Genomic DNA, 23,958 nt, shown 5'->3' with positions numbered 1-23,958 from the left:
CAAAATGAAGACCCGAATGTTATAATTATTCCGGTTAATGTAAGAAGAACGATAACTCTTAAGCTTATAGAAAATGGACTATCACCGAGAGGTGGTACAGTCATATTCGTGGTAGAGGCCCATGAATATCGGCAGACAGAGGTATTCTATTCATGGATACACTTTCCAGCAGCAAACGCTGTAACACAAGACTTCCACTATTACAAAATAGAGGAATCTCCAGAGGAATACGCTCCTTTCGAGGACATTGAAATCCCACTAACTTACCAAGAGCACCTGCTCTGGTTTAATGGCGCCCTAAAACATCAAAATCACATCACCAGGCTCGGTCCACTAGGTAGACCAGGAGCCACGTGGCCGGTTCTAGCCAGCTACACACCACATCCAGACATTGAAAAAATCTCAGACCGGGAACTTTTAGCTCAGCTAAAACTACTAATTAAAATACATAGACAATTGGTTCAATTTGTTATGCGGACTTCAACAGTCCAACCAGCAATAAGAATTCCACAACAAAAGCCTCAACAGGGGAACACAAATAAAATTACACCACAGAATATACAATCAGCGATTGGCAAAATACCCGCAAAACGGGAACAAATTCCATTCTGGTTAGCACAAAAAATCACTCAAATAGAGGCAGTATTTCCTGATACTACATCTCATGAGAAACACAGAATTCTGACTATCTGCCTTCCAATGGGGATCGCACCACATGTGGAGGACTCTGACACTTGGGGCACAGTCTTTGCTACAAAAGTCAAAGTAAATTTTTTTTTTTTTTTGTGTTGGTACTCGACAGAGGACCACAAATATAACATAAAATGCATAAAATATAACATAAAATACAAAAAAGTAAACATAGTAAATACATCATAGATTAATATAAAAACAACATAGTTTTAAAAAATTTGTAGAAATTATAACATACAAATTCGTTCGGAGGCATTATGCCCACTGCTAATAGTTCTTTATCCTTTGTTAACCTGCAGGTTCTATATATAGGATCAATATATTGAGCTCGAGCTGCTACTGTTTTTAAATTTGGGCAAACAAATAATAAGTGCTCCACGGTCTGCACGCCCCCTTGACATAGCGAACACAAATAAGAGGATTCACCAACTAACTTTCTTGATTTATAGGATTCAACAGGTAGGCTCCCTATTCGTAGCATCAAGATTACCCTCCTTGCACTATGAGTAAGGGAGAACAATATATAGGGTTGAATATGTTTATACTCTATACGTTCTATGTATAATTTGTATGTTTTTAGTTTATTACTGTGTGCATAGTCCAAATCAAAACTCAGCCTCGGAGTGAAACATTTTAGAAAGAGTTTTAGTTGCGATGTAGACCAGGTCAGTAGAATGTCTTCGGAAATTTCAGCCATTCGAAATGCAGCTAACATATTCTCTAGAAAGGTTTGCTTAACTGCTTCCGTATCAAAGGTTTCTTTTTGCAGCAGGAACCTAAGTGTTCCCTCCTTCGCATGGAGAAGATTGTAGGCCCATCTGATAATATTAGCCACGGCAGTAGCAAAAGCACTTGTAATAGCATATTCTAACCTTAAAACCTGTACCGGTGTCGCAACCGGAACCTTCATCATTCTTTTCAAAATTTTTCCCTCTTGACGATCCATGAAGCCCCATTGTTTTATAGGGATATATTCCATAGCATATGACAGAACTGCAGGGATTTTCACCTTATATATTTTCAACAATGTAGAAAAGTGCCTGCTCCCTGTAGCACTGTAGAGTCTTGAAAGTGCTCCTGCATGTATATCAGATTTCTTTACTAATTTGTCTATATGCTTTGTGTTTGTTAGATTCTTTGAGAGAATCCTGCCAAGGTATATATATTCTTTCTCTTCATCAATTTTTTCACGTCCTAGCCGCCAGTTGTATTTGACACTTTTTCTCCTCCCAGAGAAGGCCACAACTTTTGTTTTTTTTACATTCGGAATTAAATAATTTTTGTTTGAGTATTGATATAAAATATCAAGGGAGTTTTGCAGACCGAATGGGGTAAGATCAAACATAACTATATCGTCCGCATATAGCAATGTATGAATACGTAGTTTGCCTATTTTTGGAGGCAGGCCGGAGCCCTTCTGTAGCTGGTTTGGAAAGTCACTGAGGTATAACGAGAATAACATAGGGGCTAATAGACAACCCTGTTTTAAACCATTTTCTGTATTTATAACTTTCGTTAAACCTTTTTCGCCCCCCATTTGGACTTGACACCAAGTTGTAGTATGAAGGCTTATTATTACCTGTAGCAAATATTCATTAATTCCAAGACTCCTCAGTTTATTCCATAATGTTGATCGATCAACACGATCGAATGCGGTCGAGTAATCGATAAATGCCATATAGACCGTCAGTTTTCTTTGTATGACATATTTATCAAGAATAACCTGAATAATTGCAATATTGTCCGTGACAGAGTGCTTCGGTCTGAAGCCAGTCTGGAACATGGGTATCAGACTCAGCGAGAAAGCCCAGTTTTTTAGTTGCAATAATACTTCAGCAGCAAAGATTTTTCCGGTAGCATCCATCAATGCTATTTGACGATAGTTTCCTGCTACCGTTTTACTACCTTTTTTATAAATAGGAATGATGATACTACCTTGCCATGATTTTGGTACTTGTCCAGTGGTCAAAATATGATTAAAGAGCGGGGTTAGAAAAAAACTCCATTCCTTAGGATTCATCTGTAGAACCTTGATAGGTATTTGATCGGGGCCAAAGGCACCTGTACTTCTTGCACTCCGAATGTGGGTTTCAACCATTATTGTTGTTGTTTTAGGAATTAAGATTTTCAATTTTTCCTTTTCTTTATCTGCACAGTTTTCTTGTAGTTTGACCTTATTTGTTTTGTAGAGGTCTGTCAGATAGATCTCCCACTCTTTCGGAGGAACCGGTACTGCTGTTAATTTCTTTTTAGTGCCTGTGATTTTTGCTATTAATGACCAATATGTTCTCTGGTTTGGTTCTTTTGCCGCAATTTGCAAATCAACCCAATTACGATCTTGAATGGTTTTTTTCTTACTAATTCTTTCTCTTCTCAGTTGGTTTTTCAATTTATTTATTTCTTTCTTTTTAGTAGGAGATGAATGTAAATATTGAGCTCGTATCATTTTGTTTAGTTTTTTCTTTATCGTTGTGTTCCAGATTTTATTTGAATTGTTCTTCATTTTATTACGAACAATTCCTTGATGATTTATTTTTATTAGAGCCTCTTTAAGTTCGGTGAGCGTATTCTCAAAGTTTACTATAGGATCTTCCGAATGCAGTTTCTTTAAGAGATGGTTGTGCTCAACCAGTGTTGTTGTTTTGTTCATAGAGGATGGATTCCAAAAGATACGTCTCTGATCGCTGTTTACCAGAGTTTCGTTTCTATCAAGGATCATCGGTCTTTCTTCTACGGATTGAACCAACCAGTTGGTACAAAGTAACATCATGGCATGATCGCTGTCTGATGTGAAGTTGGATTGAAGAAATAACATAGTTCCAAATAGATCTTTGCCACAGATAATATAATCTAATATCGAAGGTCTCCCGTTTCCCTGTCTTGTATATGTTGCCGGGATGTCCCCTTTAATGTTTCCATTCAGGATTACTCCATTTATACTAGATAACATAGATAACAGTGTTTTCCCCCTTTTATTGGATCGAATGTCCTTGGGGAATTGGGGAATAAATATTTCCAGGCTTTCCTCTTCAAAGATTCTTCCCCACCTTTTTATTTCGGGATTTGAAATTTTCCCATTGAAGTCACCCATGATTATGTAGGATGGAAACAAATGGGTTTCTATTATTCGCATGATGATTTCCAGCGTATCTTCGTATAAGGTGTCGTTCTTTTTTCCAGGGGGGGCGTATATATTAAAGAGCAACATTGCTCCTTGTGGAGTCATATTATCGGTTTTTAGAAAGAGCTTAATACATTGCAGGTTGTCGCTTTCAGTCTCTACTATCTCTTGTGCCCATATGTAATCCTCTCTTATTAAGATAGCCAAACCTCCTTTGGCATGACCCCGGTTACTGGCTTTTGCAGATATGTTATATACATAGTAGCCTTTTTGTGAAAAGAAATCTGTTGCCCAAGTTTCTTGCAGAGTAAGAATGTCTGGATAGTTGCTGAGGACTTCCTTCATTTTGTTTGTTGTTCTCCCTGCGATGTTCCATGATATAAACTTTAGACCTTGGTTAAACTGGATACTTCAATTGGCTAGAGCTTTTATTGCAATTTAGCATCCCTGGTAGCCAGGTCCATAATTTTTCAGTATCGACTTCAGTAGCTTTATTCTCCTTAGGTTCCAAGTACCACACTTCCCTCTCCCCTCTTTTCACACGAATTTTCAGAATCTCTTCTCCTTGTCTCATTTCTCTAGAGTAGCTGGCCCCTCCGACTTCAGGTATCAGGGTAGATCTAGGGCCGTTGTTTGGATACGTTTTAGGAGTAAGTTGCATGTTGTTATTTGCGATATTATAATGTTTGTTTCCTTTAGGTTCGACGTTCTCAATTACATCATATCCAAATCTGTGTATTATTTCTTTTTCTCGAAGTATGATCCCCGGTATTACAGGAGACCAAAAGGAGACCATTGCGATTTTGTTATGACCTCTCTTGCGAAAGGTTACTAGATCTATTTCACAGCTAGTCAATAGTTGAAGAGACTTTATATTTTGTAGGAGATTGAGTATCCTGCCTCTATTTAGAGGAGTATTATCAGTGGGGAAAAGTTCTTCAAATTGGAGTGCATTTGATTGTATCTCAACGCAGCATTTATTTTCCTTCTCATTACTTCTATTAACATCAATATTTTCATGTTCTGTCTTCATTTCTATCCTGGTTGGGAGATATTCTTCCGCCCTTGGATTCAATGTTGGCTTAGTATCTGTGTTTATTTCTTTGAAGAATTCTCCTTTTTTACTAATGTGTGGCGTACTTTTCTCGTTATTTTTCTCCTGCGATGTATTGATTTTTTGGAACTTTAGTTTACGGGTTTTCTTTTTAGAAATTCTTCTGAGAGATTTTTTCCTTTTTTTATTTTTTCCTCTTTGCCCAGCTTCCTTTGGTTTATTTGCAGTTATATCCCCTATTAAAGGTTCTAACATAGTTTTTGTAAATGAATCTCCATCTTCCTTAGCAAGATCTTTAGCGTCATTATCCTTTTTTCCGTTTTTGTTAAAGATTGGAAATTGCTTTGGCTTTTTTTGCGATTTTTCCATAAACAGCCTTTTTAGGGAATAAAGTGCAGATTCGTTAAGTGGTTCCGTTTTTTTCCTTTTATAGGTTTCTATAAGAGCTCCTTCTGGTGTCTGAGTAGAAGAGTGACAATTAATTTGCTTATGTTCTAGTTCATTACGTTTGGTGGTTTCATTTAATTGATTTTCTGTATTTTTTGTGGACTCCTTTTTCCTTTTCTCTTCTACTAAAAATTTTAAAATACCAATTTGGACATCCAGAGTTTGATCTGAGTTTTCGAGGATGTTTCCCAGGAAGGAGAGAACCGATTCTAATATTTCCTGCAAGGAGAAAAGAGCCTTAGATAAAGGCTTAGAAGATTTATCGAGATTATTATTTTCAGGTAGAAAGGGGTCCAGAAAGGAATCTTGTTCTTGTATTGATGTTTTCTTTGTATCTGTTTTGTTAAACTTTTTTTCAGTGGTATATACTTCTGCCTTTAGTTGGAGTAAACTTGAGTCCTCCAATTTTTGTATATTCACATTGTCTTCTGTAGTGATTATATCAAAGATCAAACTATTTTGTTCCGACTTGTGACGAAGTATACTTAGAACGTCTGTTTTATACGCACTCTCATTACCTTTTATAGGAGTTGATGATTTTAGAGCGGTAGAATCACAGTCTTTTAATTGTTGATCATGTATAGAGTGAATAGACTTATTATTAGGCGCCTTGTCACTTATATTGGGGGACAAATTGGGGGATTCAGATAGACATGTTATATCCCCTAAGCTCCCAGGTGGATCATTTTCCATCCCAGTCATTCCTTTGTCAAGTTTCTTTTTAGATGGTAGAGAAGAGAAATATTCACTTATTGCTGGAGTTAGGGTACTTCGACCAGGTTTTATTGCCTTGTCTGTAGATTTTCTTACTGCTTCCTCCATTCCCATTCGCTTCATAAATATCGTACGCGAACGTAATTTTTTTAGACCCATGTGATTTTCCGGATTACGGTTGTCCTAGTAGTTTTACTAGTTAAAAGTCACGGAGAATATGTACCAGTAAGATATATGAACTCTAGACAAGAACCCCCTTGCTTGATTAAGGGAGTGTGCTACTTATATTGAGAGGAAGGAGTTACCTAGTTTGCGATGATTTATCTCCTGAGTAGTCGCGATTTTTTCGGGTGCTGTTGTTAGGGGGGTGGCCCGTCCCGTCCTCGATCGTCCCCGGACGGCCACAGACGGCCCGCCCTTTGCCCGGGCTTCGTTCCGCGCTTGGTCCCGCGCGCGTCCCGCGTCGCGGGGGACTGGATGTAATTTTATACCTTTCGCCAGTGGGCGTGTCCGTGGGCGTGTCGCCTGGGGGAAGAGGAACCAGCTGATCCAGGCAGGGGTTGCTGGTCCTCGCAGTCCCCCGGGCTAGAGATAGTGATTTTTTTTTCGCCCTGGCCTCAACCCTGGAGACTCGAGCTGGGAGCGTGGAACAGAGCGTGCCGACTGCAGCTCTCGCTCACACCAGCGAGTCCTCGGGGAGGCGGGGGCACAGAGCGGTGTTGATCAGGCGCTTGTTGCTGACAGCGCAGCGGGCAGGCAGCAACACGGTATCCTCGCACACAGAGCAGGCAGGAAACAGCAAGTCCAGGTGAGTGGCCTTTGCTACAATTTACACACAAACACATGGTGTCCCGTCTATGGCGGTTATACCAGACGTACTAAGACAGATTCAAAATGAATATGGTTCAGAACCTGCTTTAACTCTGGGTAGGAAATTACTGAAAGACTTCAAGCAGGTCTCGGCTATATTATTAGCCAACATAAAAGGAGAAGCAGCATCTGTGGCGATCCGCCAGAAATTGAAAGAAACAGATATAGCAGAACAACCTTTTGAACTTGCCAGAATCATAGAAAAATCCTATGAAGAACTAGGAAGAGATAGTTTGGGTGGGAAACCACTAAAACCACAACTAATTGAAAATCCTGAAAAAACTTTTATTAAAAATAATCTGAATACTCCAAAAAAGAGTTGGGATGGTAATAAACAATCCACTCCCAAAGAAAAACGTTTTCAGTCCAGAGGAAGGTCTCCTCAACGGAGAGATAGATCTCCAGAACGATGAAACAAGTCTCCCCAAAGGGAGCCCTCTGAGAAAAGATACAACCTTAGAGATAGGGATAAATTGAGAAAACCTGACAAATATCAAGATATTGATACACGTCCCTCTCAATCGTTTCAGAATTCCTCACAGAAATCGGAAAGAAGAGGATGGTCAGAACACAAGGATGAGCACGTCAAGTCCAAAGACAAGGAACCTGCTCATCAAAGTAAAAAATTACAATATCCAAGAAAGAAGGTAGCCAGTATTAAAATAAAACATGCCGAGGATACTGAGGACACAACTGAAAAACGGAGAGTGGGCACAGACAGTGCTAGACAGCGCAGCAGAAGTAACCATAGTTCGCAAGATCCTGATGAATCTTCTGGAGACAGTGGACACGAATGAATACATTCAGGTGGAAACTGCAGACACCAGAGTTAGCAAACCCCATAAATTATACGAGGTAACAGTATTTCCTATATTCCCAATAGGCTCTGAGCATTGGAATAACATAAACAGCAGTTTAGACGTAGGACTGAGGTCATCTAGGTCTCTACTGACTATGTTAGACTTAATTAGTTTTGCCAGCTAGCTCAGAGGTCACTAGAAACTTTCTCGAGTGAACAGGAAGGGGTTAAAACAGAACAGGCCAGACCCAAGATACTCCCAGAGACAACATCCAGGGATAGTTACAACATACAGTGTGGGGAAACTATGCCTCGAATGGCTACAGGAATCCACACTGGCTGAAATTAAGCAACACTTATCTTTACTTAAAGACGGTGCTGACTTGCGTGATTTCATACTGGGACCACGCAAACAGCGTCAAAAACGTTTCATATACGTCGGTATATACGCTGCTTACAACGAAGCTTGGAAAATAATACAAATTGAAACTGCAGAAAAAATACGAGAAATTGATTGTATACATTTGGAAAAATCACTTTCTGTAGTGGACAATGGGTTAACGACTCTGTCCTCCAGAATATATTCACTGGCCAGCATTGTATCATCTGCTATTGATATAATAGAGCAGGACTTACTAATGTTACAACATGGTCAGTCCCAATTGCGTTCTATTGTACAACTTGGCTAGACGTTGCAAAACCTGTGTTCAGGCTACGTGCCATGGCGTCTAATCAACATAACGCCATTATTTTCTATCTTTAACCTTACTGATAAACAAATCAGTTTGGCACAAAAAGGAGCAGACTATACGATTCTGAGCATTGAAAAACTTGAGAGATTACCATTGACAATGTCAGAGAGACCTGTCATTGAAGGAATAATACACGGAACAATTCCAATTCCGATAACAACTTTCCAGTTTAAGTATTGCCAAAAATATATACCAGCAGGCCTGTATGAAAGGTTGGGTAAAGGATACATCAAGTCAATATGGAATTTACCTTATACACACAAATGTTATAGTGAAGGGAAAAAAGAGGTATTCATTAGTGGTAACAATTTTAAAAAATCACTAAGCTGTAGTAAATAAATAATTAATTACCGGTACTATTTTTGAATACATTAATGAAAACAGATAGCTCAATAAATAAGAGGCAGGATCCGGGGAATCTGAGTTGAACAGGCTTTAATCAGGCATAAGGGAAGGGACAGGATCGGAACAGCCTGAAATAGAATGGCACGAGTGGCACGGGATGGCAGCTGCCACGTTTCATTAACAGTACATAGTATATATAGGAAAACATTACAAGTGCATTGAATACAGTAGGCGTAACAAGTGACAAACGTAAGATAAGGATACATGGGCGTAAAAAGAAGGCGTGTACAAAGACATGTGATGAGAACGTCACAGAAGTGTCATAAATGGGTGGATACATGGAGGGGGCTACCTGGGCAGCTGGAACCTTTAACCTAGTGGTGCGCGCAAACGGGCCATGACGTGTAACTGGGGAGAAGCTGGGGGCTCTGACTTCTGCACTAGAAGAGGAGACTAAAGTCTGCGATGTCAGGACGACATGTACCTATAGCATATCTGGTATCTTGTGTTTGGAGTACATGTTGATAGAATCTAAAAGTTATCAGGGCAAAGGCTACTTGACACTAAGGCTGGTGCATGCATATATTCTACATGTATTGCGTGTGCTATGAATCTTCTATGAATATTAATACGGTAATTCTCTTGCATGGAGACAGAAAGACTAGACTATAGCTGAAGCTGTTTATGCGGTTCGTTAGCTTAGGAATGTGAAGACGGAGAGCTGAACTGATAACTAGAGGCATAACATATTCTTGGCAGACAGGCAGGCAGAGCCAGGCCGGGCACCGCGCTGCGCGGCAGGAAGTAAGTGAAGGGTCAGGGATGCAGGTGGGGGCTGCATCGCTCCTCGGAGTGGGTTCAGGAGACTGGAGCTTGAATCTGGTGTTCAGGCCCTTTGAGGCCTAGAAACGGGGACAATGCGATGAATTAACGTGCACAATGTAAAACGTTGGCAACATAGGCCTAATACTCGTTGCTTTTACGAGAACTGGAAACTGGCATACTAACGTTGGACACAACTATAATTGCGTCTTTAATCGATCATAGGGGGATATATGCATATCGATCATGCACATATAACATAGGATGGGGAACACGTAGGCACACATGACAAGGCAAAATTCAATTTTCCTCATTCCCTCCTTGTGCCCTACGTTTCCATCAGGAAACATCAATATTCATGATACCATCTATCTGTTCATATAGCATCATCTGCTCGTCTCGAATTGTTATGGAACGGGACTTAGGACTTGGAATACAAGAGGTAGCGCACAAGCCGCAAATCACAGGGCCACATTGTAAACATAGGCAACAACTGAATATGACCATTACTACTATACACAGGAATGACAATACTTTCCATCCCCAGGCGGATATTATACTCCAGAGCCAACCGGACCATGTCCAGGTGCCTGGATTCTGGTGTAACTGATGGGCAATTTTATGAAGTCTGGTTATAGCTGAATAAACAGACGGTGCGTTATTAGGAATGAAAATGCAGCAACTAGATCCGATGACTCTACAAGCTCCTCCCCTATCGGCCAGTATGACGTCAAGGACGAGACGATTTTGGAGCACGACAAATCTCATAGCAGATTGTTCTTCAGTTAAGTTACCTAGAGCGGAAGTAGTCTCATTCACTACTGCTTCAAGGGTTCTGGTTAGCCTACGTATTAGCTTACTATTCTGGACAGGACCTATGAAGAAAAAGAAACCTTTATTGAAGTCTTGATACTGTTCTAATGCAGTTTCAGTTTGATCGACAATTGGGGACTCGACCTCCCTTCTATGTCTAACGTGTACTAGATGTGTGTTTCTGTGATAATCGGATGGGGCTAGGAAAACTGGTGGCAGTAGGAAGGCAATGTAACATGTTCCATCCCAATCTAGGGGCAGACGAACATATGCGGTCTGACCACACACAAAATAAGAATGACGTGAGGCTTTGAAAGTAGATTTCCCACTGTCACTATACTCGACCATAGTAGTACAATCACTATGTCCTACGTGTACTGAACCATTCTTTCTGACACATAATTCGCCTTTCACTGGTAGAACTGTAATAGCAGGCAAATCTGGAGTAGTCTCTGACTGAACATTCAAGACCATGAAATTCGAGGAATAATTACCTAGATCATATACTTCATTTTCTAGATCTAACCCTGTTCTATGGGAAAGACCTTCCTTGTCTGGGAAACATGTTCTATTCAGAAGGGACATATCATTTGAGGATGACGTTAACGTGGACCATGCTCCACACGAACCATTGTGTGAAAATGGATAGGGAAAGAGTGGCAGAACTCCCTTCGGTGTCTGGAAAGGGGGGAGTCGACCACACACCCAACAATTAGTGGCATTGCTGGTCTGGTGTGAATAGTGTAACATTCGGATAAAAGTATTATTGCGCATGGCAAGACGATAGGATAACTCGTGAGGAGGCAGTTCACTAAATGTGTGCTCTACTGTAACATTAGAAAACATATGTACATGTGAACCAATAGGAGGAAAATACATGTGTAAAACATAACTTATGCCTGTAATCGCAAAACTCAGAAATAACAAAAGTAATAGAGTAATAATGCATCGACTTCGAAGATTCTTTTGATAACGTATTCTCTTAGAGTTTCGACTAACTCTCTCACTATGCGGGTCTATCTCATACATGTCAGGAACCTGTCTAACCGTTTCACCCGAGAGGGACTTAGACAATTAAACTGGCTGACTTACTAGACCTCAGTTTTTCTTTATACTCCTGCTGCGGAGTTTTCTCTAACGGGGAAGTTTAGATTCAGTGTCTGGGCAGTCCTTAAGAACGGGGCAGTCCTTGAAAAAAGTTTTTGTACGGAGTCCATGGAATCGCTTCACGTGACTGGAGTGCAACCACCCCTTACGACCTTCGACCTTGATTGCAGTCCTTGTTGTTAGCAGAACGAGTCTTGGTTCTTTCCATCGGGGCTCCAGCGGACATGAACGATCAAAATTACGAATCAGAACGAGGTCGCCTGGTATGACCTCGTGCGGTTTCACTTGAGTGTTGTCTGGAAAAGCAGCGGCGACCTGTGAACGACAAGAGAGTAGTGCAGACATCAAGGAAGCCAGGTAATCTGTCAGCATATTACTGTCAACATCTGTAATTGTACGTGGTCTAGGCGTACCCCACATGTTTGGGGGACGACCGAAAACTACCTCATAAGGAGACAGACCTGAACGGGAGTGAGCGACCATTCTCATGTAAAAAAGGGCGACTGGCAGTGCTACCATCCAATCTACGCCTTTCTCTGCGCATACCTTGGCAATGCGGATTTTCAGGGTCTGATTATGTCTCTCTACGAGACCAGCTGCTTCAGGATGTCGTACACAGTGGAACTTCCACTGGTACCCTAACAGAAGGGATACTTGTTTCATGAGTTCGGATGAGAATGGCTGGCCGTTATCTGAATACACGACCCTAGGTAAACCATAGCGGGGGAAAAACTCACAAACCAACTGCCTGGCAGTGGTCGCGGCAGTGTAATCTGGAACTGGATAGGCTTCTGTCCATCTGGACAAAGCGCATACAACTACGAGGACATACTTGAAACCTCGACATTGATCCATCTGAATATTATCCATCTGGAGGACTTCAAAAGGGTGGTCAGGAGGATGGAATCCACCTTGTTCCACCGGGACACCTTTACCTGGATTGAACTGACAACAGATCATGCAGGTACGCACTTTCTGCTTGGCTGCTGCTCGTAAATGCTTGTTAAACCAAAGGTTCTGAATACTGTCTAACATGGCTTTTTCTCCTAAGTGTGCTGGACTATGTGCGGTGTTAATAATGACTTGGACCATAGAGTCGGGGAGAAACCATGTGGCTTTTCCCTTCGTCAACCATCCTTGATCTGTCTGGACCCCTCCTTGTTCAGACCATTTCTTGATTTCGTCTGGGGTAGCATGTGACTGTATATCTAGTACGTCTTGAGTAGGGTCCTTAACTGTCATACAAGTCGTCTGAACTGGAACGTCTGTCTGTGTCGTGTTAACTGGAATGTCTGGAGTCTGAGCTGTAAGCTTGGCTGTTCGATCTGCCAGGTCGTTACCCTGGGAAATGATGTCAGTGACTTTCGTATGTGCCTTGCACTTCATGATAGCGATAGCTGTCGGTGAATGTATTGCATCTAACAGAGCTTGAATGAGGGGGCCATGCTGAATCTTGGTTCCATGAGAAGTCATAAAACCTCTTTCTTGCCAGAGCACTCCAAAGTCGTGTACGACTCCGAATGCATAACGTGAATCTGTGTATATATTTACTTTCAGGTTCTTAGCTCGTATGCAGGCTTGGGTCAGAGCGACGAGCTCTGCTGCTTGAGCAGACAGGGTGTCAATACGATGTGTTTCTATAACTTTAGTTTCAGTAGTCACTGCATACGCGGCTACTAGTTCTCCTGTACTTGTTCTCATACATGAACCATCCACATAAAGTGTCAGGTCGGGATCAGGTAATGCAATGTCTGTCAAGTCTTGTCTTGGCTTTGTCATGGTGTTAACAACTTCCACACAGTCATGTGTGGCAGGATTTGAAGTAACTGAGGGTAACAGTGTAGCGGGATTTAAAATGTTGCAGCGTCTGATTTCTATGTGTGGCTGAAACAATGTCAGTTCATAACCTGTTAAACGTGCAATAGTCAAGTGCTGAGTCTGTGTTCGGTTTAAAAGAACTTCCACGGAGTGTGGAACTTGTACTGTCAGGGAGTGTCCTAACACTATGGAATCACTTTGTCTGATAGCTAGAGCTGTGGCTGCAACTGACTTGAGGCACGCAGGCAGAGCCTGGGCCACCGGATCTAATGTGCAGAGAAATAAGCACAGGGCTTGTATTGTCCTGCTTGATCTTGTGTGAGAACAGATAATGCAGTACCATCACGTTCAGTGACAAAAAGTGTAAAAGGCTTACTGTAGTTCGGTGTTGCTAGAACAGGTGCTTGGCATAAAGCTTTCTTGAACTCATTGAAAACAAGTGTATGTTCCTGGGTCCAAGGGAGGACAGTCGATGCGGCTGCCTCCTGTGTCGTTAACTGTATCAGTGGCTTGGCTAGATATGCGTACTGAGGAATCCATAGTCTGCAGTAAGAAGTGAGGCCGATAAAAGCTCGTACCTCCTTCTGCGTCTTGGGCTGTGGAAGATGTGCTATTAACTGGATACGGTCAGGTGTCAACTGCCTACCCCACTTGGACAGTAAGTGTCCAAGGTAGACCACTTGCTGGACACAGAATTGCAGTTTCGAAGGGGACACCTTGTGCCCCATCTCGGCTAGAAAATACAAGACTGTAAGTGACGCACGTTCGCAGTCACGTTCAGAACGGGCTGTGATCAATAGATCATCGACATACTGGAGCAGAGCAGTGTCAGTTGGCATGTGAATATTGTCTAGTTGTCTTTTAAGTGCTTGACTGTAAATGCTAGGGCTTTCGGTGAAACCTTGAGGAGCTCGTGTGAATTTATAGCTCCTTCCATTTAAACAGAATCCGAAAAGGAATTGGCTGTCTGGATGAATGGGGACACTAAAGAATGCGTTCTTGAGATCAATAACACTAAAGAACGTAGCTTCGGAATCAATGGCAGTCAATAAGGAAGAGATATCTGGAACCACTGGGTACTGGGGTATGATACATTTATTAAGTTCTCGAAGGTCAATCACTAATCGATAAACTGGAGGTGCATTGGGATCTGTACGTTTTAGAATCGGAATGATAGGAGAATTACATACATTGGAGTCAGTTTCTACAACTACTCCTTGAGCAATGAGCTCGTCAATAATTTTGGATAAGGCTGCTACAGCCTCAGGTGGCAATTTGTACTGTCGGATTCGTGGTAATACAACACCGTGCTTCAGAGTGACACGATGGGGTGTAATGTGCATACAACCTACATCAGTTGGACCTTGCGCCCATAAATGCTGTGGTACATTCAATAATCTTGGATCAAAATCACGTAATACATAATGACCTTTAAAATCTCTTAAAACAATCTCACTCCTTCTGGGGAGCAGCATATAACTGCTCCTAATTCTTTAAGGGTCTTAATGCCTAGTAAATTTTCTGGACATGATTTCGTAAGTAACAAGTCTGTAGTTCGGGACAATGGACCAACTTCTAGGGTAACTGGTTTCGATATTTCATTAACAATAGGCTTTCCTGAAAATCCAAGGGAAACATTTCTAGAGCCTGAGAGTGGAGCCCCTGGAACCTCGTCATGACTGATGGTAGTCCTACTTGCCCCTGTATCAATCAAAAACTTTCTGTCTTTCCCTAATACTTGACTGTGTACATAGAGACCCTCTTGATCTACAGGAATCTCGATGAGAGGCAAGACAACCTCCCTCTCTAGGCTGTTTCATGAATACGGCTGATAATCTGGATACTCTGACTGTGCATACTGGTACATCTGCTGTGTAACGTGTTGTGTGGCAGCAATAGGCAGCGGTACTGTGACTGTCTGTTGTGCATTCTGCGGTGGCTGGGAAGTCTGTGAAACTTGTTCCTGTCTAGGCGGACGTGGTCTCTCTTTCGTTTTACCAGTAGCTATGTTGTGTTTCAGAACTGCACATTCGTTTATATAATGACCTGGCTGTTTACAGTAATTACATGTCCCTTTAACGGGAGCTGCAGGATGACTAGCTTGATTCGGACCCCTCTTCTGACTGTCTTGTGGAACAGACTGTGCAACTAGTACTTTCATTTTCGTGTCTTTCATACGTCTCCTTTCATGTTCCTGCTCCTCCCTAATTCTGTTCTGGTGGTATTGTAGCATCTGGAGCATTTGTGACGGAGTATTAGCTTGCCAGGTACTTTCGACTTTCAGTACTCGATTTTTAACTTGTGGTAAAGAATTCTCAACTAGTTTGGTAACAAAAAGATGTGGATACGATTCACTACTTGTTTTCAGACCACTATTAATAATGAAATATTTCTCAAATCTAGAATAAAAATCACTAGTGTCTTCGTCTTGTTTCTGTTTACAGGCTGGGATGGCATCCCAGTCTTCCTTTTTCGTGGCTAGTAATCTTGGCAAGACTTGTATTAACAATTCGGGCAATGCTTTAGCTTTATCCCCAAGACCGGTACCTGGAACTCGTGTGTTATCTTCAGTCTCTAATGCGGTCCAATCTATCTTTTTCTCTCCCACCTCCCATTCTTTTTCTTTAAGTTTTTCATATATGCCCGCAGGCAACAGGACCTTTAACATTTTAATGATATCAGGATATGTGTATTCTCCCATACGGAGCATGGTTTTTAATTCACGGTGGAACCCTGCTGGATCTTTATCGTGACAGGATATTAACTTTTTCATTTCTAGAAGTTCTATTTTCGTGATAGGGGTGTAAACAAATACTCATTCTAGATCACCCCCCTCTCCCCTAACTGGATGTACTTCTCGCAACGGATTCTGTCTGTCTATGTAGAATGACTTTCTTTCTGGGGGTGGAACAGGAACAAAATGTGGATTCAGGAACGTTCTGTATTTGTGGCGCTGTTCTAGAATGACACTAATTAAATCGGTACCTAGACCTTTCCATCTGTTTAGGAGTAACTCGTTCAGTACATCATGTAAAGGACCTGGATCAGAATGCTGATCCTCATACAGTGTAATGAGGTGCTGAATCATATACATACCCACCAGACGCTGCTCGGCTGGGGGCAGTTTCAGAAACGTTCGGGCCACTATTTCATCTGGAAACGTGGCAGAATCATTAGTCCATCGGACTGCTGATCGGGCTAGTTCTTGTTCATGCATGGTACTAAGTTCACTATAACCTATTCGTAGTTTCAGAATTTTATCTGTAACCTGGAATACTTGTTCAAGAGAACACTGTTCTGGTACGGGAGGAGGAAAAACTTTCTTGTAATCTAGGCGTGAATGTCGGTCGGAAAGTCTAGTTCTACCTACATACGCTATTCTGTCGGGATTCTCGCTGTCTACCTCTTCACTTGAAGAGTCATTCTCTTTCTCGGTTGCTCTTTTTGCTTCTTCCTTCTGGTGTATACTAATAATTTCCTTACGAATTTTCCTGTACATATTTTCTACACTACCTTGTGTCTTGTGTTTTCCCTCGGCTATATTGTCACTCCACCTAGTCAGGGCTTTCATCTCGTCTTTGTCTTTATCAGGATAATCTTGTTCTCTTATTAAACAGTTAATCAAGAACTGTAAAATCATATTTTGAATCTCGGCTTTCCTGTGTGCCATAGCTTCGTGAATACTTCCTGGATTCTCCCCTGTACGGATAAAATGATATATTCTGTCTAGATGTTCTTTCATGTCAGGCAGGGTGGCCAAAAAGTTGGCAACCCGTCTTAAACGTACTGAATATGATATCCTGTGACCTTCGCCTGGTACTGAATCATATATGCAGTCAGTAAGGTGTCGCTTGAGGTCCGCGTATGTAGTCACTTTTGGCGTGTGCTGTAACGCTGCGTCTCTCAGCGTCATTCGTTTTACTTGAGGCGGGGTGGTAGGAGCACCTCCCCCCACTGCTCCTGAACTAGAATCGTCAGTTAATACTGAATGGGCTGGTAAAATGACAGGCAAACCGGGTACACTTACTGTGGGCTAGTCCGGGGGTACTGGCACATTAACGGAGTCCCCGGGACCAGTGGCTGGAGGAACAGGAATTACATTATTAACCAGATGCTGAGGGTGAGCAGGCGGAATAGGATTTGCATATGCTGGGACTGTATCGTCCAAATAGGACGAAAGAAAAATTTCAGCTGCAGTCGGTTTATGACGTAGCTTAGTCGGGACCAATGGTGGCGGTAAATTACAGGGTGCTTCCGGGGTTGCCTTCGGCAAGCCCTCGGCAAGAAGAGGATACATACCTTTAATAAGGGCATTCCTCTGTCTGTCTGACTGTTCTGCTCTAACTCGTTCACCTTCTTCTAGAAGTTCCCTTTCTTGGGCTTTTTCTGAAGATTCCCTACTTAATTCTGCTTTTCTGAATTCTTTTTCGGTTCTTCTATGAGATTCTTTGCGTCTTCATCTTTCTGGGACTGTCTGGCTTTCTTTTTCCATAATGCTTCTTCTACTCGCATGATGCACTCGGCCTTAAGGCCGAAGAATTACTGAAAGTTCGTAAGTGGTTCACCTATGTAGGTGCAAGTAGATACTTGTTGTTCCCCGATCTCTAGACCCGGGACATGGCCCGGGTTTCGGGATATCTTCCCTCATCAAAAGAGAAAGTCAATAGGGGTGGAAGAGAAGGCCGCCTCGTAACCGCCACTGGCCTCGTTGCAGGTGCGTCGTCCAGAAGCTCGTCAGCTTGGGAGGCTCAAGGGAGCCCTTATGTAGAAAACACAGCAATGGACCGCACACCGCTAGCCCCTCCTCCGGGTCGCCCCTAAGCTCTCTGGTATGTGCAGTGCCTGAAGGTCGAAGAATTACTGAAAGTTCGTAAGTGGTTCACCTATGTCGGTGCAAGTAGAACTTTCAGTAATTCTTCGAACTTCAGGCACTGAACATACCAGAGTGCTTAAGGGCCTACCGGAGGAGGGGCTAGTGGTGTGCGGTCCATTGCTGTTTTTTCTGATATGATGTTCTCCCCTGAACAACGAGAATAACTTTTAAAACAACAAGCACACAGCGTTCCCTAAACTCTGAATTCGGCCTTCAGTTTTTGATAAACAAAACTACTGAAAACATTTGGAACTATTTTTTCCCCTGAAAGCGAAATTATTTTTTCACTTCCAAAATATTTACCTTTTTTTCTGGCACATGGTACTCTGCTTAAAGTAGAACTATTCTTAGAGAACAGAGCTTCTATTTTTAGAGATACTAGAGACAATATTTTACCTCAACCTCTAGCACATGTACAGTATTGTATAAATATGTGATGGAATGGTCTCGACCTTCTTTTCTGTATTCAGAGCCATTTCATAAATGTAATTTTCGCAATTCATTCAGCTAATATTTATATATGAATTTCCTGAATGATAACACTGCTTGAAAAACGTACAGTATAAATACTCATTTTCGTGTATATACCATACACCATTTCAAATGCAATTTATGTATTTTGGGGTGGGTTGGAAAACACATGCATCGTTATATGTTTAGTATTGCTTAGTATTTAAGTAATGATGGACATTAATACGTGGAGTGGGTGTTGTGAATCTATCTAGGACCCTAATCAAGATATCCCCGATTCATGCCCTTGTATGGTTATAACAAAACATATCCTTATAAAGGCATAGGAATCATGTACATATCTAGTCATAAGCCCATGCAGTCCAAATACGGCAAGGCTACTCCCATAGACTCCTAGAAAGTACAGCGCGTTCTTTAAACAAACCAAGCCTGCAGCAGCCCGGGAAATCTCCCTGCTTTTGTTCTGATTTGCACAAGAACTCCTGGAGTCCAGAAAGAACTGTTAGTTCTTAGTGACGTCTTATGTCCAACCTTATGTCAAACTCGGCACCTTTCAGGTATAAATATACCAACAGTTGCCTTAAGCAAACACACGGTGGTTTGGAGCAAAGCGGCTATCTACTTGCCCGACGCCCAGCTGATGTGAGTGCCGAAGGAAGCCGACCCTCCCATTTGACGCACTGAGAGAGACGCTGTCTTTTCTCCTGCCGAGAAAATCCAGCTCCGGTGTTTGCAGTCACCCTTGCGGGTTGCTGGGAGATCGAGTCCTGAGAGAGAGATACAAGACCTCCTACATTCTATTACCAAGGTACCGAGCTGACTAAACCCTTAAGAGAATTCTTGATTCAGATTCTTGGCAAAAAACCAACATAACTTAAACTGCAACTTACTTACTCCTTCCCACGTATTAGGCTTAGGTCAGGTACACCGGGGTAGGCGTATCTTAGAAGCACCAGTTGAGTTCGTTAGTCAATGTTTTTATGTATGTATATATTTTATCCGTTTTAAAGTATCATATGGCTAAGAAACCATATCAATGCTTTTACAGTATTATTTCATAATACTCCTTTTACTGTACGCACTTTACTTTATGATAAGTATAGCAATTGTGGCAACTCATTTCTCTTGCATGAGAAAGAAGACTGCTCAATAAATAACACCTTTTATTGAAAACGCCCATCTCTCTATTTCTCTGCACTCTGGTGAAACTAAGCATGCACGATTGACTGAGTTGAATAGCTGTCTATTTTTTTCACACAACTCTAGAGATATACACTTTATTCTGAGGGAGCAAAGTTGTCATGTTTATGCGGTTGTCAGAAACTAATCCCTTCTTATCTATTCAGGAGAGTTAACCCCTTCCTGTTCACTCGAAAAAGTTTCTAGTGACCTCTGAGCTAGCTGGCAAAACTAATTAAGTCTAACATAGTCAGTAGAGGCCTAGATGACCTCAGTCCTACATCTAAACTGCTGTTTATGTTATTCCAATGCGCAGAGCCTATTGGGAATATAGGAACTACACTACAATGCATTCTTTCTGCAAAGTATAAGGTCATAAATATTTTTTTTGCATGTTTATTTACAATCTCTAACTTTATTTTACAGGTGACTGAAGCTTGAACAAAATAAATCTTTTAATTCAGTGAAACACAATTAAAAGGATTGTTTTAAGGAAAGTTAAAACATCCTTGAGTTCTAACGAAGAAACACATTCCATGTGGCAGGAATGGTGAGGAACTTCGAGTGCAAGTTACTGATGAATGTGAAAGCTGTCAAATCCTTAAAGTAAAATGGCCATAAATGTTTACCAAATATCAGAGAGATTGAGAAGAGTAAATTGAAAGTCTGCACCTACTAATTATAAGAATAGTTTCACTTAAAGGAAAGAGTACAAGATTGGTAGAACAAACATTATTGGCAACAATTGACACCCACGCAGTGAACTTGAGAATACTCAGTGTTGTAAATTCTACCCGATGGTTTAAGAGGAATGCTTTGGAGACCCAAACCCCTCCCCAACAGATCAGTATCCGTACAAATGATGTCTCAGTCTCTTAGGTTTATCCGAGTCGTTTTAAAGTGTCCCGGACCTCCAAAGTTGATCATGTGCCTGCCTTAGCCAATGAGTAAAAAAAGCATACACTGGCACAGAAAGCTTAAAAGGGACCAGTGCTTTGCTATTGATAATTCATAAAGCCACCCTGGCATGCCCTAATCTCCTGCCATTACTTGTATGCACAAATATACTTAACAGGCAAAGACTAAACCTCAAAGACCCTATCAGTGTTTTTAAAAGTCCAAAATCAAATGTGATGAACTGGAATCACACAATGAGTCTAATTCAACTTGAGAGAACTCACCCGGACATAACTTGGAGAAAATGAATCCATGAGGGGCATCCTAATAAATGGAAGCGGCTCCTCAGTGAAGTTATAAAGACACGATATATTGGCTGCCTTTAAAGGTAGGACGATGAGCTCCAGATAAAAATTATGACTAGTTAAATACAAATGTTTAGAAGAGCATCTGCAGTGTAGTTTAGAAGTTAATGCCGAGTGCAACACAAACAAGTACAGACTCTGAAAACAGTTTCAGACTTAAGATGGCATGTATCCAGGAACAAACCCAACTTGAAGATTCGTACAACTTGAATAAGAGCAATGAATGTGAGAACCACTTTAGTTATCAATCCCACCTCACTAAACAAGAGAGAACTCACTCTAGACGAAAACCTTATCAGTGTTCTGAATGCCAGGAAACCTTCACTCACAAATCCTCTCTCCTCGAACATGTGAGAATCCACACTGGGCACAAACCTTATCAGTGTTCTGAATGCCAGAAAAACTTCTGTAAGAAAACCTCTTTCATTTTACATGTGAAAATCCACACCAGGGAAAAACCTTATCAGTGCAATGAATGCCAGACAAGCTTCAGTCAGAGAGTGCGTTTAATTCAACATAAGAGAATCCATACTGGGCACAAACCTTATCAATGTTATGACTGTAAAAAAAGGTTCAGCCACAAAACCAGTCTCACTGCACATGAGAGAATACACACTGGGCAAAAGCCTTATCAGTGCTCTGAATGCCAGAAAAGCTTTAGTCAGAAAAGCAATCTCACTCGACATGAGAGAATACACACTGGGCTAAAACCTTATCAGTGCACTGAATGCCAGAAAAGCTTTAGTCAGAGAGAGCATCTCATTCAACATGAAAGAACACACACTGGGCTAAAACCATATCAGTGTACTGAATGCCAGAAAAGCTTCAGTCGGAAAGGTTTTCTTGCTCAACATAAGCGGACACACACTGGGTACAAAGCTTATCAGTGTTCAGAGTGCCAACAAAGCTTTGGTTATAAGTCCAATCTTATTGACCATGAGAGAATCCACACTGGCCAAAAACCTTATCAGTGCTCTGAATGCCAGAAAAGCTTTAGTCACATATCTAGTCTCATTCGACATGAGCGCATACACACTGGTCAAAAACCTTATTGGTGCACTGAATGCACGAAAAGCTTTAGTCAGAAACGCAATCTCACTCAACATGAGAGTACACACACTGAGCTAAAACCTTATCAGTGCACTGAATGCCAGAAAAGCTTTAGTCAGAAAGCCAATCTTACTCAACATGAGAGAACACACACTGGGTACAAACCTTATCAGTGCACTGAATGCCAGGAAAGCTTTAGTCAGAAAGAGCATCTCACTCAACACGAAAGAACACACACTGGGCTAAAACCATATCAGTGTACTGAATGCCAGAAAAGCTTCACTCAGAAAGGTAATCTTGCTCAACATAAGCGAACACACACTGGGTACAAACCTTATCAGTGTTCAGAGTGCCAACAAAGCTTTGGTTGCAAGTTCAGTCTTATTCACCATGAGACAATCCACACTGGCCTAAAACCTTATCAGTGCTCTGAATGCCAGAAAAGCTTTATTCAAAAATCTCTTCTCATTCGACATGAGAGAACACACACTGGTGAAAAACCTTATCAGTGCATTGAATGCCAGAAAAGCTTTAGTCAGAAAATCAGTCTCATTCGACATGAAAGAACACACACTGGTCAAAAGCCTTATCAGTGCACTGAATGCCAGAAAAGCTTTAGTCAGAAACACCATCTGATTAAACATAAGAGAACGCACACTAAGGCCAATATCTTTCAACACAAGAGAATCCACGCTGGGGTAAAACCTTATCAGTGCTTTGAATGCTGGAAAAGCTTCAGACAAAAATCTGGTCTTGCTCAACATGAGAGAACTCACACTAGACAAAACCTTGACATTGTTCTAAATATGAGGCAAGGGAGTGGTAGACAGTTTGCAAACAGCCACGGGATGGAAAATACCACTTAATATTAGGACCGTGATTTCGGGACTCCTCACCATGCCCAAGGCCTAAAAATTGAGCAGGAGATTTCTTCAGTTGTGGTTGGTGCTAGTAAAATGAAGAATAACAATTAAATGGCTCAGCCCGGACCCCCCTGCGGTTGAGAGCTGGGTTAAAGATACATACGAGTGGGCCACGGCGGAACTTCTCCGAATGAGAAAAGTTAGAAGAGATGAAAAACTTGAGGAAGACGCGAGGGCCCGGTATGTCATCATGATAGCTGATATTTCTAAAGAGCATGACTCTTTGGAAGAAGAGACAGACCCAGTCCAGTCAGGAAAAGGGGAGACAATAGTTATGCCAAAACTACAAGACTCTTCCGTGGTTGAGGACGCTATAGAAATGAGAACCACACAGAATTATCTCATCTATTCTTCCGAAAATGACACACTAACAACACAACCTTAGGGAAAGGGAGGGCAGGGGGATAAGTTACCATTTACATGTTGTGATAATATAACAGTTGACAATTGGTATATATAGAATTATGCTATCATTTTTATCGTAAGTACATTGAGAATCAAAATATCTGAATTTTAGGGGTTGTAACACGACACGCAGCAGAGCTGTTGCGAAAATTACTGTAATGTATTTGACTGCAAATGTACTGATGTAATGAGAAATGCCAATAAAAACATTTTTTTTAAATGCCAAGGAAGTGTCAGCTGGAGATTCAGTTTGATTCAACATCATAGAATCCACAACGAGAAACAAAATCATCAGTTCTCGCAATATGTAAAAAACCTTTTAAATTTAGCCTCTCTATATGAGAGAGACAACGTGGCGTACTTACTGTCAACCCTGGGAGGAGGTTTCAGCATCGAAACACCCTTAGATGAAGCAGCCACAAAGACATCAATCCATTAAT

The 23,958-nt window shown here is 41.4% G+C and overlaps 1 protein-coding gene across 4 annotated transcripts in view; it reads left to right on the top strand.

The window, feature by feature from the left end:
- Positions 1-23,744, top strand: part of LOC144782692 (uncharacterized) — a 144,868-nt gene extending 121,124 nt beyond the window's left edge. For 3 of the 4 annotated variants that reach the window (XM_078662052.1, XM_078662136.1, XM_078662090.1), the window contains one exon: positions 20,305-23,736. In XM_078662052.1, the coding sequence (XP_078518178.1) occupies positions 21,248-23,056 (1,809 nt within the window). In that variant the 5' untranslated portion in view covers positions 20,305-21,247 and the 3' untranslated portion in view covers positions 23,057-23,736. Of the gene's footprint in view, positions 1-20,304 lie in introns of all 4 variants that reach the window. The other variant, XM_078662183.1, reaches the window with a different exon arrangement.
- Positions 23,745-23,958: the final 214 nt, after the last annotated feature.

Source organism: Lissotriton helveticus, chromosome 1_1, assembly GCF_964261635.1.
Source record: "Lissotriton helveticus chromosome 1_1, aLisHel1.1, whole genome shotgun sequence".
Classification (NCBI taxonomy): Eukaryota; Metazoa; Chordata; class Amphibia; order Caudata; family Salamandridae; genus Lissotriton; species Lissotriton helveticus.
Note: the sequence above shows the minus strand (reverse complement) of the source record. Positions and strands in the feature narration are given on the sequence as shown.